Source organism: Dromiciops gliroides, chromosome 3, assembly GCF_019393635.1.
Source record: "Dromiciops gliroides isolate mDroGli1 chromosome 3, mDroGli1.pri, whole genome shotgun sequence".
Taxonomy (NCBI): domain Eukaryota; kingdom Metazoa; phylum Chordata; class Mammalia; order Microbiotheria; family Microbiotheriidae; genus Dromiciops; species Dromiciops gliroides.
In genome coordinates, this window is record NC_057863.1 from 334,565,845 (window position 1) to 334,581,713 (window position 15,869).

The 15,869-nt window shown below is 42.8% G+C and overlaps 1 protein-coding gene across 6 annotated transcripts in view; it reads right to left on the reverse strand.

Annotated features, from left to right (window-relative positions):
• Positions 1-15,869, reverse strand: part of SEMA5B (semaphorin 5B) — a 198,173-nt gene that overhangs the window by 33,491 nt on the left and 148,813 nt on the right. For all 6 annotated transcript variants that reach the window (XM_043996519.1, XM_043996518.1, XM_043996520.1 and 3 more), the window contains 4 exons: positions 6,347-6,409; positions 5,860-5,958; positions 5,213-5,426; positions 3,333-3,618 (listed from right to left, as the gene is read on the reverse strand). In XM_043996519.1, coding sequence (XP_043852454.1) covers positions 3,333-3,618; positions 5,213-5,426; positions 5,860-5,958; positions 6,347-6,409 — 662 coding nt within the window. The remainder of the gene's footprint in view (positions 1-3,332; positions 3,619-5,212; positions 5,427-5,859; positions 5,959-6,346; positions 6,410-15,869) is intronic.

The window sequence follows — 15,869 nt, forward strand, 5'->3', positions numbered from 1 at the left end:
AAAGAAAAGAAAGGAGGGGACACTACACCACAAGGATCTCTTTCGGCCACATATTGACTTAGAAAACCACATATTAACATTATCTCTGTTCAACTGTATTTTTATTTTGCTACTTCCCAATTATGTTTTAGTCTGGTTTATATTAGGTTTCAGGAGGCATGTTTGAAATCATCAGTTATCAAAATGTGGTCTGAGGATGCCTGTGGGCCCTCCCTCAAGGTCAAAACTATTTTTATAATAATGGACGCCCTTTTCCAACTACCTCTCTATTTGAGGCTGGATTTTGTTCATATACTTCAACCAGAAAAACATATTGCAACAGATTGAATGCAAAAGCAGATATGAGAATCCAGCTGTCTTCTATGAAACCAGACAGTATAGAGATATGCAAAAATATGTAAAATAATGCCACGCATAATTGTTTTTTGTTTTGGAAAATATAGTTATATTCATGAAAAAATTGTCTGTAAACATTTGAATATACAAATGGATTTACCATTGTTATTTTTTTGACAAATTACTACTTTAAAATTTTATCAGTTTTAATTTTTAATATGGTAAATATCGATAGACATGACTAACATAAACAAAAGCTCTTTGGGGTCTGTAATTTTTAAGAATGTAAAGGGATCGTAAGACCAAAAAGCTGGAGAACTACTTGTCTAAATTAATCACTGTCACTTCCCTGATGACTCTTTTACTGTTTGCTTTGATAAATGTGTTGGTTTGCTATTCACGATGACATTTTACGTAATAAGCATTGGATGTCAGAGCTTTGGTTCTTGTTCAGTCATGTTTTCCTCTTCGTGACCCCATTTGGGGTTTTCTTGGCAAAGATCCTGAAGTGGTTTGCTATTTCCTTCTCCAGCTCGTTTTACAGATGAGGAAACTGAGGCAAACGGAGTTAAGTGACTCGCCCAGGGTCACACAGCTTAGTAAGTGTCTGAGGCCAGATTTGAACTCATGAAGATGAGTCTTCCTAACTCCAGTTTGGCATTCTATTCACTGTGCCACCTAGTTTCCCCCTGGGGAACTCGGCTAGCCAAGATTAAATTAACTGTTAACCCTCTTGGCCTGGGGTACTCTTAGACTGAAAATATCTGATGTGTTACAGTCAGATATAATTTTAGTCCCAGTAATCCTCTTGAAAAAAAAGGAGAGCAAAGGAATCATCCAGGCACCACCCCAGCTTCAAAGGTCTCTCAGCTCATCAGGAATCACAAATCTCTCCCTATATTCAGCACAGAGCCTCACATGGCTGTCCGTCAGGGAAACTGCCCAAGCCTCTCCCTCCCACCTGGCGAGGGTGCTATATTATGAACACAGGAAGTCTGCCTTTTCATCTTTGAGTTAGGATCGTCCTAGATAATGGTGAGTGAATAGTATCTCCTGGAGGTTCTGTCAGTGGGGAAGGTCAGAGACTCTAGGAGTGAAAATATACATGAATGGAGGATCTGATCCAACCTTTCACCCAATGTGGATTCCCCTCTACAATATTACTATCAGGTCATTGTATAAGTTTCTCCTTGAAAAGTTCCTTGCTATACAAGGTGGCCTCTCCCATTACTGTGTAGCTAAAATGCCCGGATCTGTCTCCCTGAAACATCTCACCAATAAACCCTAGTTCTACCCAACAGAATCATAGAGAACACATTAACTTCTTCCCACAGGCACAGACAGAACCAGAATAATGTAGTAAAAAACAGCAATGGGCTTGGAGCCAGGGGACCTGAATTCAAATCCCAGCTCACCATGGGTAAATCATTTAACCTCCTTGAGACTCTAATTCATCATCTACAAAATGGGGAAATCCTTTTTAGAAACAAAAATCACCCCTGCTCTGGCTTCAAAACACAACGTCTTCACCTCAGAATTTGTCTATATCCTCATCCACTCTCACTTTTTTTTCCTCTCTTCTTGAATGACAAGGTGTCCCTTCTCCTTTGCAAGGTCTCCCCCTGTATTCTTTTTTTTTTTTTTGGTGGGGCAATGAGGGTTAAGTGACTTGCCCAGGGTCACACAGCTATTAAGTGTCAAGTGTCTGAGGCTGGATTTGAACTCAGGTCCTCCTGAATCCAGGGCCGGTGCTTTATCCACTGCACCACCCAGCTGCCCTTACCCCCTGTATTCTTGATCCTACCACCCGCTCTGCTCCTCAGGGACCACCCTCTGGCAGTTATGATCTTCTCCTCTTCCTTCTGTATCTCTAGTTTCTCCCTTCACACTGACTGGCTCCTTCCTGTCTGCCTGAAAACATGCTCAGGTCTCCCCCATGCTAAAATAGCTTCTCCCAGCCCTGTTATTCCCTCCAATTAGACATGTCTCTTTTTCTCCTGCCAACTTCTCCAAAGAGAAGTCCATACTCACTGCCTCTATTTCCTCACCACCCACTTCCCTCTAACACCTTGCAATCTGTCTTCCATTCCCAAACATTGCTACTAAAACTGCTCTCTTGAAGGCTACTGGGGACCACCTAAATATCAAATCCAAAGGCATTTTCAGCAGGCATCTCCTTAACACATGTGAAACATGGCGTGTGGTTTAGAGAGCAATGGATCAAGAAGCTAAAGAATCTGGGTCCAAGTACTGCACCTGGTGTGTGACCTTGGGCAAGTCACATGGCCTCTGTGGGTCTCAATTAACTTATTTGTTAAATGAAAAGGAATACAACTAGATTCATTCTGAGGTCTCTTCCAGCTCAAGAATCCTGAGTATTGCTAACCACTCCATTCTCCTTGGTTTCTCCCTTGATTTCCATCCTGGCTCTCACCCTGTCTCTCTAACTGTCCCTTCTCTTGCCCAACTTCTAGTCTTGACCCTTCTGTTCTTTTTCTCAGACATCTCATCCATTCCCATGTATCTCACTATCTTCTTTATGTAGATGAGTTTCAATTTGACATTCTTCCAAGGCTGCCTGACTTGTGGATAAAGAAAAAACTAGGATTCCAGAGGGCTGGGTGAGGCAGCTAGGTGGGTACAATGTATGAAGCCCTCATCCTGGAGTCAAGAAGACCTGAGTTCAAATCCAGCCTCTGACAATTACTAGCTGTGTGACTGTGGGCAAGTCACTGAACCTCCGTCTGTCATAATAGCACACCCCTCCCAGGATTGTGGTGAAGATCCAATGAGCTATTTGTAAAGTGCTTGGCATGGTGCATGACACACAGTAGGAGCTTAAATGTTTTTTCCCTTCCCAGGTTTACAGTACAGTGCCTGGTACACAGTAGGAGCCTAGTAAATGTTTGTTTCCTTCCCGCCTTCCTGGGTTAAGGGCTACACAGTCAAGTCGGGAGTTCTAACGGCCAGTAGGGTGGGGAACAGCAGGAACTCACACATTGGTGGTGAAGACACCATAGACTAGGTCCTGCTCGGGGAGATGGAACGCGCTCTGGAGTTCATTGTAGTAGAATGGGATCTCCCCTGGGCGGGAGCAGTTCAGACGAGCCTTCATGAAGGTGGTCCATGTGTCCTCCAGCAGGAAGCGCCCGCCCACGTCATTCTTACACACGCGGGCCACGCGCGAATAGACGGTGCGCCCACAATCGTGCTCCACCGCATTCTCTCGCAGGAAGAAGTAGGCGAACAGCCCGATGTCATAAGCAGCAACGAAGTTGGGCTCTGGAGAAGGTTCAAGGGAGGAAGAGGAGAGAAATCAAGCAGAGAGGAAGAGGAAGGGGATAGGAAGGAGGAGATTATGGAACTGCTTAATTATACTTACTTATAGAACTGGAGCAATAGATTATATCAGGATATAGATTATAACAGAGATAGATATTATATTGTATCTTTTGTAGATCTAGAGCTAGATATTATAGTATGACATAGATTATACCCAAGATAGCAATGATATTACATATTATAGAGTTAGAGCTAGATATCACATTATAATGTGGATCATACCATAACTAGATATATTATACGTTATCATTATATATAATATTACAATAGAGCTATATTATATTATTAGAAGGGACCTCATAGACCGAGTCATTTTACAGATGAGGAAACAGGTCCAGGGAGGTTTAAATGATTTGTCCAAGATCACACAGGTAGTAACTATCGGTGTCAGAATTTGAACTCAGTTCCTCTGACTCCAAAGTTAGTGCTCTTTCCATTGTGCCATACTGTGTTCTGATAGAAATCCTGCCACTATCCCAAGCAGCTTCCTTCCCCAAGACAGTAAGCTGAGAGCCATCAAGATTCCCAGGCTCATATTGCCAACTTGAAATGATCCACACAGAGGATAATGGTAATAGTAGGAGAAAAAAAAAGGGGGAGAAAGAACCCCTTCCAATCTCCCTTTCAAGTACCTACCACAGTGTGTGGTACACAGTAGGTGCTTAATTAATGCTTGCTTTATATTGTAATGATGATCAACCACGAAAGATTTAGCTACTCTGATCAATACAATGATCAATGACAATTCCAAAGAACCCATGATGAAAAATGCTATCCACCTCCAGAGAATTGATGAACCCTGAGTGCAGATTAAAGCATACTGTTTTTCACTTTATTTTTCTTGCTTTTTTTTTCAACATGGCTAATATGGAAATATGTTCGGCATGACTTCACATGCATAATTGATATCATATTGCTTGCCTTCTCAATGGGTGAGAGAGAGTAAGGGGGATAGGAGAGAATTTGGAACTTAAAATTTTTAAAATTAATGTTAAAATAAAGCATGTTAAAATTTTTTAAAATTTAAATGCTTGCTTGCTTTTTGACTCACATTGGTATCTTTCTGAAAATATTTTTTCTGAATCTCTTTCCTAATACATCTCTTTTGGGGGCGGGGGCGGGGTGCAATGAGGGCTAAGTAACTTGCCCAGGGTCACACAGCTAGTAAGTGTCAAGTGTCTGAGGCCAAATTTGAAGTCAGGTCCTCCTGAATCCAGGGCCCGTGCTTCATCCACTACATCACCTCTAATACATCTTTGAATATTGTTCTCCCCATTCTTTGCCTACTTTCTGACCTGGCCAACATTTGAGATGCTGAACTTGAAGCTAGGACACTTTGATCCTTGTTGCCACCCCAAATATGCTGTAATCCCTAAGTTGCCCATCTCTGAATATCAGTTGCGGGTGTTTTGTTTTTGTTTTTGTTTTGTTATGAGTTTTTAAACATTCTATGAATGTGTGTTCCCCAGGCAGGGAGGAAGGATCAGAAAAGGGGATGGTGCCCCCACATTCTGGGGCTGGGGGCGGTTTGTACCATTGAGCCACTTGGAGTTGTACTGAGCAGTTCGGAGAGGCGGCCCACTGCCCAGGCTTCGGTAGATGGCAGGGTCTCGGCCCGAGAAGTCGATGACAGTGGCTGCATACAGCTCACCCTGCTCCGAGATCACGGCTGTGGAGTTGTGTCGGGGGTCGTAGGGGCATCGGGCCACACCATTGATCTTTTCAATTGTCCGGCTGAGGTTCCCTGCCTGGGAAGGAAGTAAAGAGGAGAGGAATTGACAGAGAAGGGCAGAGAGAGCCTTGTGGGGAGGGAGGGTGTGTATGACCAGGAATGAGGGCTTTCCCTCTGGTCCAGGGGCGGTGGTTGTGAGCTGTGTCTTTTCTTTCCACCTTAGTCTGGTAACTTTCCTCTGACCTTGTGTTTGGAGGATTGCCTGAAACACCTTGAAGACCATCTTGGTTCTTTCTCCCGGTATTAGATCCTTTAGGTCCATGCTAACCTTTGTACTTCACCAGTCAGGAGGACACTGGCTTCCGCAATCTCCAGGGGATTGATCAGTCATCAATCAGGTTGGGAAGATGATCCTAGTTGGTGACTCTCCCCAACCAAGAAACTAGCATGTGATCTCAGCCCTGGGATATACCTCACTCATCCACACCCTCACCCAGAAGACCCCTTACCTGTCTGCTGGAACACACGGGAGAGAAAGCATTGGTGCCACACGTGAAAACCTTCCTGCCAGACACAATTAAGACCCGAACATAGTTCTGACATTCCTCCTGGGGTGGGAAAGCAAGGGAAAAAATCCATTAAGCAGTCAATCAATCAATAAGCATTTATTAAGCACCCATTATATGTGAAGCACTCTTCAAAGGGCTGGAGATACAGCCCATCTCATTTAGGTGGGGAAGGGATGGGGAAGGAGGAGTTCAGCAGGGGAAATAGTCTTCTAAATTACAAACCACAGAGAGTCCCAGAGAGATTTAAAATACCCTGCACTAAAGAGCATTGGGGATTTTCTGTCTCACTTATAAGGTTTTTCCAAATGCCATAGTCTTTTCCTTTCAGGTCTTCTCCCCCTATCCCTCCCATTCCCTGGGGGCCTGAGGGAGGAGGGAGGAGGGAGGAGGGAAGAAGAGATGCCTAGGGCTAAGCCTGGCCACATACTTCAGTCTTTCCTTTGCTTTGGCAGGACCTGCGTGTTTCTTCGTTGGAACTCCATTCAGTAGCCTGAGGAAGAAATAGAAAGACATCACAAGGTTAAGTCAGGCAATATCCTAGGAAGGAGAGGGAAATTGGGAGTCTGAAGCTAATAGTCTTCCCACATCTGTAGATGACTAAGGGAGATGGGAAAGGCTCTTCCCTTGGAAACCTTTTAAAGAAGGAGAAAGTCAGCAGATAAGTATCTGATCAAAAGCTGTGAACGGAAGAAGAAATGCCAATTGTCAACCACCATATAAAAGACTATTCTAAATAATAGTACCTAGCATTTATACAGTGCATTAAGGTTTGCAAAGCTCTTTACATATGTTCTCTGCTTTGATCCTCACACCGATTTTGTGAGGTAGGTGCTATTATTATCCCCATTTGACAGATGAAGAAACTGAGGCTGAGAGAGGTTAAATGACACTCATCCAGGATGACAAAGTCAGGAAGAGTCTGAGATGATTTCAACTCAAGTTGAATTGAAACAATTCAGGTTTTCATATAACAGCCAGACAATTGGCAAAGATGATTTTTTTTTAAAACTGAAAAAGATAATGTTAGAAGGGGTGTGGGAAGATATGTAGACTAATGCAATGCTGGTGGAGCTATGAACCAGTTCAGTCATTCAGGAAATCAATTTGGAATTAGATGAGAAAAGTTGCTAAACTTCTTATACCCTATGACCCAGTGATCTGACTATGCACTGAGCATAGACCTATACTTCAAAGGGCACGGGATGCTCTTGTGGAAGCAAAAAACACACAAAGAAATGGGATGGGGGGGGCAGGAATTCAGGTGCCTTTCTACTGAAGAATGGTTGAACAAATTGTGGCATGTAAATGTTATGGAATATTATTTTTTTTTGGTTGGTTGGTTTTTTGTTTTTTGTTTGTTTGCGGGGCAATTAGGGTTAAGTGACTTGCCCTGGGTCACACAGCTAGTGTCAAGTGTCTGAGGCCGAATTTGAACTCAGGCCCCCCTGAATCCAGGGCTGGTGCTTTATCCACTGTGCCACCTAGCTGCCCATGGAATATTATTATGCCCTAGAAAATCCCAATAAGAGGAATTCAAAGAAACAAGGGAAAGACATGAACAAAGTGATGCAGAGTAAAAAAGACAAGACAGATAGACCAGCATGCACACAGACAAAACATAAAAGGCAGGCAGAGTAGAATAACTACCTTGACATGGTACCTGCACCCAAGACAAGTCTTTCATAAGGAAGCAGCAGACCTGGAATGCCCCATAGACAGAATAGGCTCCCTTAGACATCTGTAGGACATTGAGTCAGGAAGCCTGTTTGCTTGGAGTGGAGAATCTTGCAGCATTTTTGTGTGGGAGGTGTGATGGTGTGTGGAGGAAGTGGGGAGTGCTATAACGTGTGTGCTGGGAAGGCAGGGTTACAGTGTCTCCTACTGAAGGGGAGGCTTGCTTCAGTGTGTGTGTGTGTGTGTGTGTGTGTGTGTGGGAAGGGGGGGGATCCTCACAGTGAGGAATGTTACAGCGGGTATATAGAGGACAGAGAATGTCGGGTGTATGAGAAGATTTCTTGCTAAGGGAGTGATGAAGCTAAAATGGCCAAGAGTTCCTACATTAAAATCTCTGCTCTGGAGAGGATGGAGAGCAGACTACAGTGACTGAATACAGACACTCTAAAAAGGGGGTTAAATTCCATGACTAAGTGGCATTTCTTTCTCTCTTTTCATCCATTAAATAAACTTTTATTAAGCACTTCTATGTACTGTGCAAACAATTATTAAGCACTATGTTAGGTGCTGGGGAAGATACCCAAGTTTAGCTAGGACACAGAATTTACCCTCATGGAGATTATTCTTTACCTTCTTCCTCTTCTTCTCCCTCCCCACCCCACAATCTAATCGTTGTTGTTGTTCAGTTGTGTCCAACTCTTCATGACCCTGTGGACCATAGCATGCCAATAATTTCCATGGGGTTTTCTTGGCAAAGATACTGAAGTGGTTTGTAATTTCTCTTCCACTGGACTAAGGCAAACAGAGGTTAAGGTTACACAGTAGTATCTGAGGTGGGATTTGAACTCAGGTCTTCCTGATTCCAGGCCTAGCAATCTAGCCAACTCTTTGTGTCCCCATTTGGGGTTTTCTTAGCAAACATATTGGGGTGGTTTGCCATTTCCTTCTCCAGCTAATTTTACAGATGAGGAAACTGAGGCAAACAAGGTGAAGTGACTTGCCCAGGGTCACACAGCTAGTAAGTATCTGAGGCTAAATTTGATCTGAGGAAGATGAGTCTTCCTCACTCCAGGCCTGGCGCTCTATGCACTATGGCACCACCTAGCTGCCCATGTGCAAATAAGAGTCATCAACAAATGCAGTACCATTTTGGGTGCTGATAAATATTATCAAAATGATAACATGTTTCTACATACTTGGGACATTTAGCAAACTTGGGTAAAATGACTGACATTTTGCTTTGCAATTTGACTTGGTTCTTCTTGGCCTCTCCCTTAAAATGTACCCAGTCCAGGGGCAGCTAGTGGCACAGTGGATAAAGCACTGGCCCTGGATTCAGAAGGACCTGAGTTCAAATTTGGCCTCAGACAGTTGACACTTACTAGTTGTGTGACCCTGGGCAAGTCATTTAACTCTCATTGCCCTGCAAAAAAACCCACCAAAAAATGTACCCAGTCCTATTTTCTATAAGAATATAACTCTCCCCTTGGTACCTTGGTCCCCACTTCTGCTCCCCTAAGGAGCCTCCATACACTGAGTTACAGAAAACCTAACTGAGAAATAGAAGACTTTAGTCTCCCCTGCAGCCAAGGCAGAGAATAAAGGAAGTCATGGTAAGCCCATCTTGATCTCTCCCTTCTCCAACTCCTGTTGAATTAGATTTGGAGTCGGATGACCCGGGCTCACAGCCCAGCTCAGTCACTTACTACCTGTGTCAATTTGGGCAGAGTACTTAACAACACTGGGCTTGTCTCCTCATCAGTGAAATGAGGAACAAGGGATAGAAGTGATCATAAAAAAGATACGATGGACAATTTCCATTACATAAAATTGAAAAGCTTCTGTAAAAACAAAATCAATGAAGCTAGAAGAGAAGCAGTTATGAGGAGAAAGAAAGCTTTGTAGCAAATAACTGATAAAGGTCCAAAAACAAGATAAATGGGGAATCAATATAAACATGTAAGAAAGAGAGCTATTCCCCAATATATAAATGCTCAAAAGAACAGGCAGTTTTTACAAAGAAGAAATGCAACCTATCCAAAACCGTATGAAAGAATGTTCCAAGTCAGTAATAATGAGGGAGATGCAAATTAAAACAGCTCTGAATTTTACCTCTCACACCTCTAAGACTGGCAAAGATGAGAAAAGACAAAAATGGCAACTGTGGGAAGGAAGGAAAGACAAAGAAAGCTAATGTCTTGTTTGTGGAGCTGTGAAATGGTCCAACTGGAAGACAATTTAGAATTATATGGGGGGGTAATAAATTATGCATACTCTTTGGTGAAACGATAACACTGCTAGGTAATATCACCAAAGAAGTAAAAAATAAAGGGAAAACATATGTCTATACAGACATATATATGTGTATGTGTATATGCATATATAGTATATATTTATACATTACATAGTAGATATTTGCATATGATATGTATATAAAAGATTATATATAAGATATATAAATATATACATATGTTTATTTGACAGGTATGGCATTTCTGTATATATAAATACATATGCATACACAAATTTATTTGTTTGTTCATTTATTCGTTTGTAATGGCCGTTCCACAAATAAGACATTCCATCTCTTGGCTTTGGACATTTTCTCTGGCTGTTCCCCCAGCCCAGAACACTCTCTGTTCTCTTCTTCAACTATTGACATCCCTGGCTTCCTTTAAATTCCAACTAAAACCCCACCTTCTATAGGAAGCCTTCCCCAACCCTTCTTAATTCCAGTGCCTTCCTTCTTTTAATTATTTCCTATTTATCCTGTTTATGGTTTGCTTTGTATGTATGTATGTATGTATGTATGTATGTATGTATGTATGTATGTGAATATATATAATTTATTTATTTAGTTAGTTTTTTGGTGTGTTGTCTCCTCCATTAGACTGTAAGCTCTTCAAGGGCAGGGACTGTCTTTTGCTTCTTTTTGTATTCCCAGAACTTAGTGAAGTGCTTGGCATATAGTAGGTGCTTAATAAATGTTGATGATTGTCCACTGAGAAGTATCATTTGGGTTTGTTTGTTTGGGTTTTTTTGCAGGGCAATGAGGGTTAAGTGACTTGCCCAGGGTCACACAGCTAGTAAGTGTCAAGTGTCTGAGGTCAGATTTGAACTCAGGTCCTCCTGAATCTAGGGCTGGTGCTTTATCCACTGGGCCACCTAGCTGCCCCCATTTGGATTTAATGGAATATTATTTTCCAATATTATTTAATGGAACATTATTATCCAAAAGAAATAATGAATATGGGGAATTCGGAGAATTATGGGAAAGACTTAAATGAACATATACAGAACAAAGCATCAGAATTAGGAGAACAAATCACAAGCAGACTATGATAATGTGAAGGGAAACAACATGGCAAGTTCAGACTTCTGATTGATGCAGGACTGATGGTGAAGCAGGACTTTATCCATGTGGCCTATACGTTGGTTGATTTTGTTTGACTGTCCTTATTCACTGACATGTGGGAGAGTTAAAGAGGAGGGGGGACGTCATTAGGAAGTGACAGTGAGTTTTTAAAAAATAAAATAGTGTTATTTAAAAAATAAAATACAAAGAGGAAGTTGGACTACAGATGACTTCGAAGGTCCCTCCCAGCTCTACATCTGTGAACCCGTGAATGGTTGAATGAGACAGCCTAGCACTTTATTACATGCTGTCTTATGTTATTCTCCAATTCTGCCTTGTTGATCTCATCTCCCCATCTGGGCTGTCAGTACGCCTATCCTTTCTTTTGACAAATGGAGAATAACTACAGCGGAAGGTCACAGGGCCTCTTGGGCTCAGTCACACTTTCAATGTCCTTTTATTTCACTGGTTTGGGGGACCATACATTGTGGGGGAGTAGCCTGGGGTTTGTATGATGTGATAAAACAATGTTCAACTAAAAAAATTTTAAATAATAAAAATCTTTAAAAAAACAACAACACTGAGCAATGACATTGTCAGCTGCATATGGGGAGGGGCCCCACCTTATACTTTCTCTTGCATCCCCCAAAGCACCTGACACAGGGTCAGACGTTCTTCAGGGGCCCAGGAAATCATCATTGACCGATGGAGAGCCAAGCAGTCTATCCCCTACAACATCTGGGCAAGGGTTCTTCCCGAATGGCTGGTAGGGACACTGAGTAGCAGTGATCGGAGCAGAGTGCTCATAATCAGGAACGGCATTTTGGAGCGAGCCAATTTTGAGCTAAGTGCTTTGAAGGAAGTAATGGGGACAGTCTGGCAGTCTGACAGCCTGTGGTCTTGGAATTCCACCCACAGGGGATCAGAAGCTAGAGAATGCTTTGGAGGCGCCATATCGTGGGTGTGCAGGCCAAATACAGAGAGGGAGATGGCACAGAGGGGCTGGAGAAGGAAGGCAGAGCATGGAGGGTAGTGGAAAGTGCCCAGCACTTAGAGTCAGAGCTCTGCTACTTGTTAGGTTGGGCAAGTCACTTGTTCTTTTGTGTGTAAAAAAATGGGCTTGAGGAGGGGAGGACAGAGGCAATTAGGTGTGGTGGACAGAGCACTGGGCCTGGAATCAAGAAAACCTGAGTTCAAATTCAGCCTCCAATATTTACTACCTGTCTGACCTTAGGCAAATCACTTAACTTCTATCTGCCTCAATTTCTCCATCTGTAAAATGGGAATAATAATAGAGCTCTCTTCCCAGGGTTGTTGGAAGGATAAAATGAGATATTTGTAAAGCACTTAGGACAGTGTCTGGCACTTAATAAATGCTTGCTTCCTTCTAGAGGGAGGCAAGGGAACATTGGACTAGCACAGAGGTCTGGGAACTTTTTTTTTTGTGTGGGACAATGAGGATTAAGTGGCCTGCCCAGGGTTATACAGCTAGTAAGTGCCAACTGTCTGAGGTCGGATTTGAACTTAGGTCCTCCTGAATCCAGGGCCAGTGCTTTATCCACTGATCCACCTAGCTGCCCCCTGGGAACTTTTAAAAAAATATATTCTTAACTAGATTTCAATATAATTGATTTACTTTGTAATCCTACTTATCACTCATTTATAAAATATTTTTTCTGCAAAGGGGTCCACAGGTTTGCCCACACTGGCAAAGGGGGTCCCTGACACAAAAAAAGGGTTAAAAACCCCTAGACTGGATGGTTTCTAAGGTCCTTTGAAGCCCTGCACTCTATGAATAAAAACCACCTCAATTCTCAGGTCAGGCAGGTTTCTGTGGCATCAGAGGCAGAATTTATTTGTGGAATCTGAAAGAGATGCATTCTCAAGACAGTCTTTCAGAAAGAATCATCTCACGGGTTGTTAGCATCCCTGCCTGCTGGGGAACCACATGCACAAGTTTGCTTGTTAGCAGTCGGAATATGGGAGGGCCCAACTTTTCACTGTTTTCGATTTCGCATTTACCTGCCTGTCCAACTGTTTCCACTGAATGGACTAAGGCAGCCACATGAGAGCAATCAGAACTTTGCCTTAGGGTGTTCTGCTTTAAGATATGGTTCCTGGGAATGTATTGCTTCTAAAAGCAAGGGCCCATCCATGCCTACAGCCTTCTTGTGAAGAGAAGAGTATTTGACTGGAGTCTTTAAGATCTGCTCATCACTTACTTCTGCTGAGGGCCAGTCATAGAAGCTGTGGGTCAGGTTAAAAATCTGGATCCTCAAAATGTGCTGTGACCCTGATTGTCTAACTCAATAGGGGTGACCAGACAGCTTTCCTTTTGAGATCTAATGCTGGGCATTTTCTGTATCATTTAAATTTAGGATGACTTAAGAGAAAGTTCGGGGGCAGCTAGGTGGCTCACTGGATAGAGCACTGGCCCTGAAGTCAGAAGGACCTGAGTTCAAATCCAGCCTCAGACACTTAACACTTACTAGCTGTGTGACCCTGGGCAAGTCACTTAACCCCAATTGCCCCGCAAAAAAAAAATCAAAACAAAACAAAGATAAAGTTAGGATAAATGTTAATGCTTCCTGATTGTTTTCTAAATATCCTGATCAGCTCAGTTGTTAGAATCTTCCCAGATCCCTCTAATTAAATAATAACAGCTAGCATTTTTACTTTAAGGTTAGCAAAAGCACTTTACAAATATCAACTCATTTTATCCTTATAACAACCCAAAGAGGTAGGAGCTATTATTATCTCCATTTAACGAACAAGGAAACTGAGGCAAACCGATTTAGTGATTTGCCCAGGGTCACACAGCTAATAAGTGTCTGAGGCTAGATTTGAACTCAGGTCTTCCTGACTCCAGGTCCAGCATTCTATCCACTGTGCCATCTAACTGCCCCTGCCGGCATATATCTTGAACGTTTTTCTCTTTGTACAAAGGCAGCAGATTTGGAGTCTTCGGCAGCTGGGTTTTGCCATGAACTTCCTGCTTAAGTCACTCCCCCTCTCTAGCCCTTAATTTCCTCATGGGTCAAATAATAAAGTTGTACTAGACCATAGGCTCTCTAGGGTTCCCTAGGGTCATTATTTTCATGAACCTCTAATTGAAATTTTAAATTTCTTTCAATTATTTAAAAATATTGTTCCAAAAAAGAGGGTCTGTTCAATAGATTCACCAGACTGCCCATGGAGGTCAATAACATAATTAAGGCTAATAATCCCTGGCACAAATGATCCTTAATGTAGATATGGAAGAAACCTTAGAAATCAGCTCTACCAACCACCCCTTTTAAAGATGAGGAAAGACCTTGTCCAAAGTCACGCAGGTAATTTTTTTTTTAAAGCGAGGCAATTGGGATTAAGTGACTTGCCCAGGGTCACACAGCTAGTAAGTGTCAAGTGTCTGAGGCCGGATTTGAACTCAGGTCCTCCTGACTCCAGGGCCGGTGCTCTATCCACTGCGCCACCTAGCTGCCCCATTACACAGGTAATTAAGCGGCAGACCTAGGGTTTGAACTCAGTTCCCATAACTCCAAATTCAACATTCTTTCTACCATGCCATGCGCCTTAGCTAATGATCTCTAATATCTTTTCCATCCCTAAATAGCATGCTTATATTCCCACTCAGAAGCAACAAAATGATGAGATAACATCCCGAGCAATATGAATTCCCACTCTTGCTTAAGATTTGAGTCCCATCTGTGCCAAATGCTCAAAAGCAGAGAGGTGTTATTACAACTTCCTTCCTGCACACTTGAGGAATGGAGGCTGAGTTTGGAGGAATGAATCACAGAAATGCAGATTTCAGAGTTGGAAGGGACTTCAAACCATAGACAAAAGGGATCCCTACCATAACGTAGCTGACAAGTGGTTTTTCCTGCCCTTTCCTAAAGACCTCCATCCAAGGAGGAAGAAGCCACCACCTCTTGGGGCAGCCTTTTCTACTTCTGTAGAGCAATGGTCAGACGGAAGCCTTTCCTGAAGTCAGGACTAAATCAGTCTCTGAAACCTACCCCCCCTCCCCTCCTGCTTCTGCTCTCCGGGGCCAAAGAGAACCAACTGAATCCCATCTTCATATATTTGAAGGCAACTAACATGTCCTTCCTCCTGCCCCCAGCCTCAAGGTTATTTTTTTCTTCTACAGTCTAGACATGCCCCGTTCCTTCAATCTACAAGAGATCAGCTGTTCCATCCAAGATAATTATAATCACTTCTCAGTTGTGGCATAGACACACTGGCTAGCTTGAGAAATAAGAATGAGGAATTATGGGTGACCCCTTGTCCCTGTGGCCCAGACCCTAGAGACCCTCCCCCCCCCTTTTTTTTTTTTTGCAGGGCAATGAGGGTTAAGTGACTTGCCCAGGATCACACAGCTAGTAAATGTCAAGTGTCTGAGGCTGGATTTGAACTCAGTTCCTCCTGAATCCAGGGCCAGTGCTCTATCCACTGTGCATACAGTGAATGCATACAGGTGTGTATGCATTCAACTCTTCACACACTTATTAGGCTCATAATGTGTGCAGAACACGGTGCTAGGGAATATACAAAGTTTAGACGACATACATAATACAGGAGCTCCCGTGGGGCTTACAGTCTGGTAGAAGAATGTGGCACCTATCACTGAAATCAGCACTTGATCGGGGACTGACAAGGGAAGAAATAAAACTTTCTGTGAGAGGCCATGGGGGAAGGACATCAGGGAAACATTCATGGAACAGAGAGCATTTCAGCAGGACTTTAAGAGATGGAGAGGAATTCCAGCAGCAAAGATGAGAAGGGAAGTCACTCCAGGCAGAAGGAAACAGGCATGCAGGGGGGAAAACCCAGAGCATGTTTGGAAAATAATACTATTGACAGCTAGCATTTGTATGGTGCTTTGAGGTGTGCAAAGTGCTTTACACATTTGAACCTCATA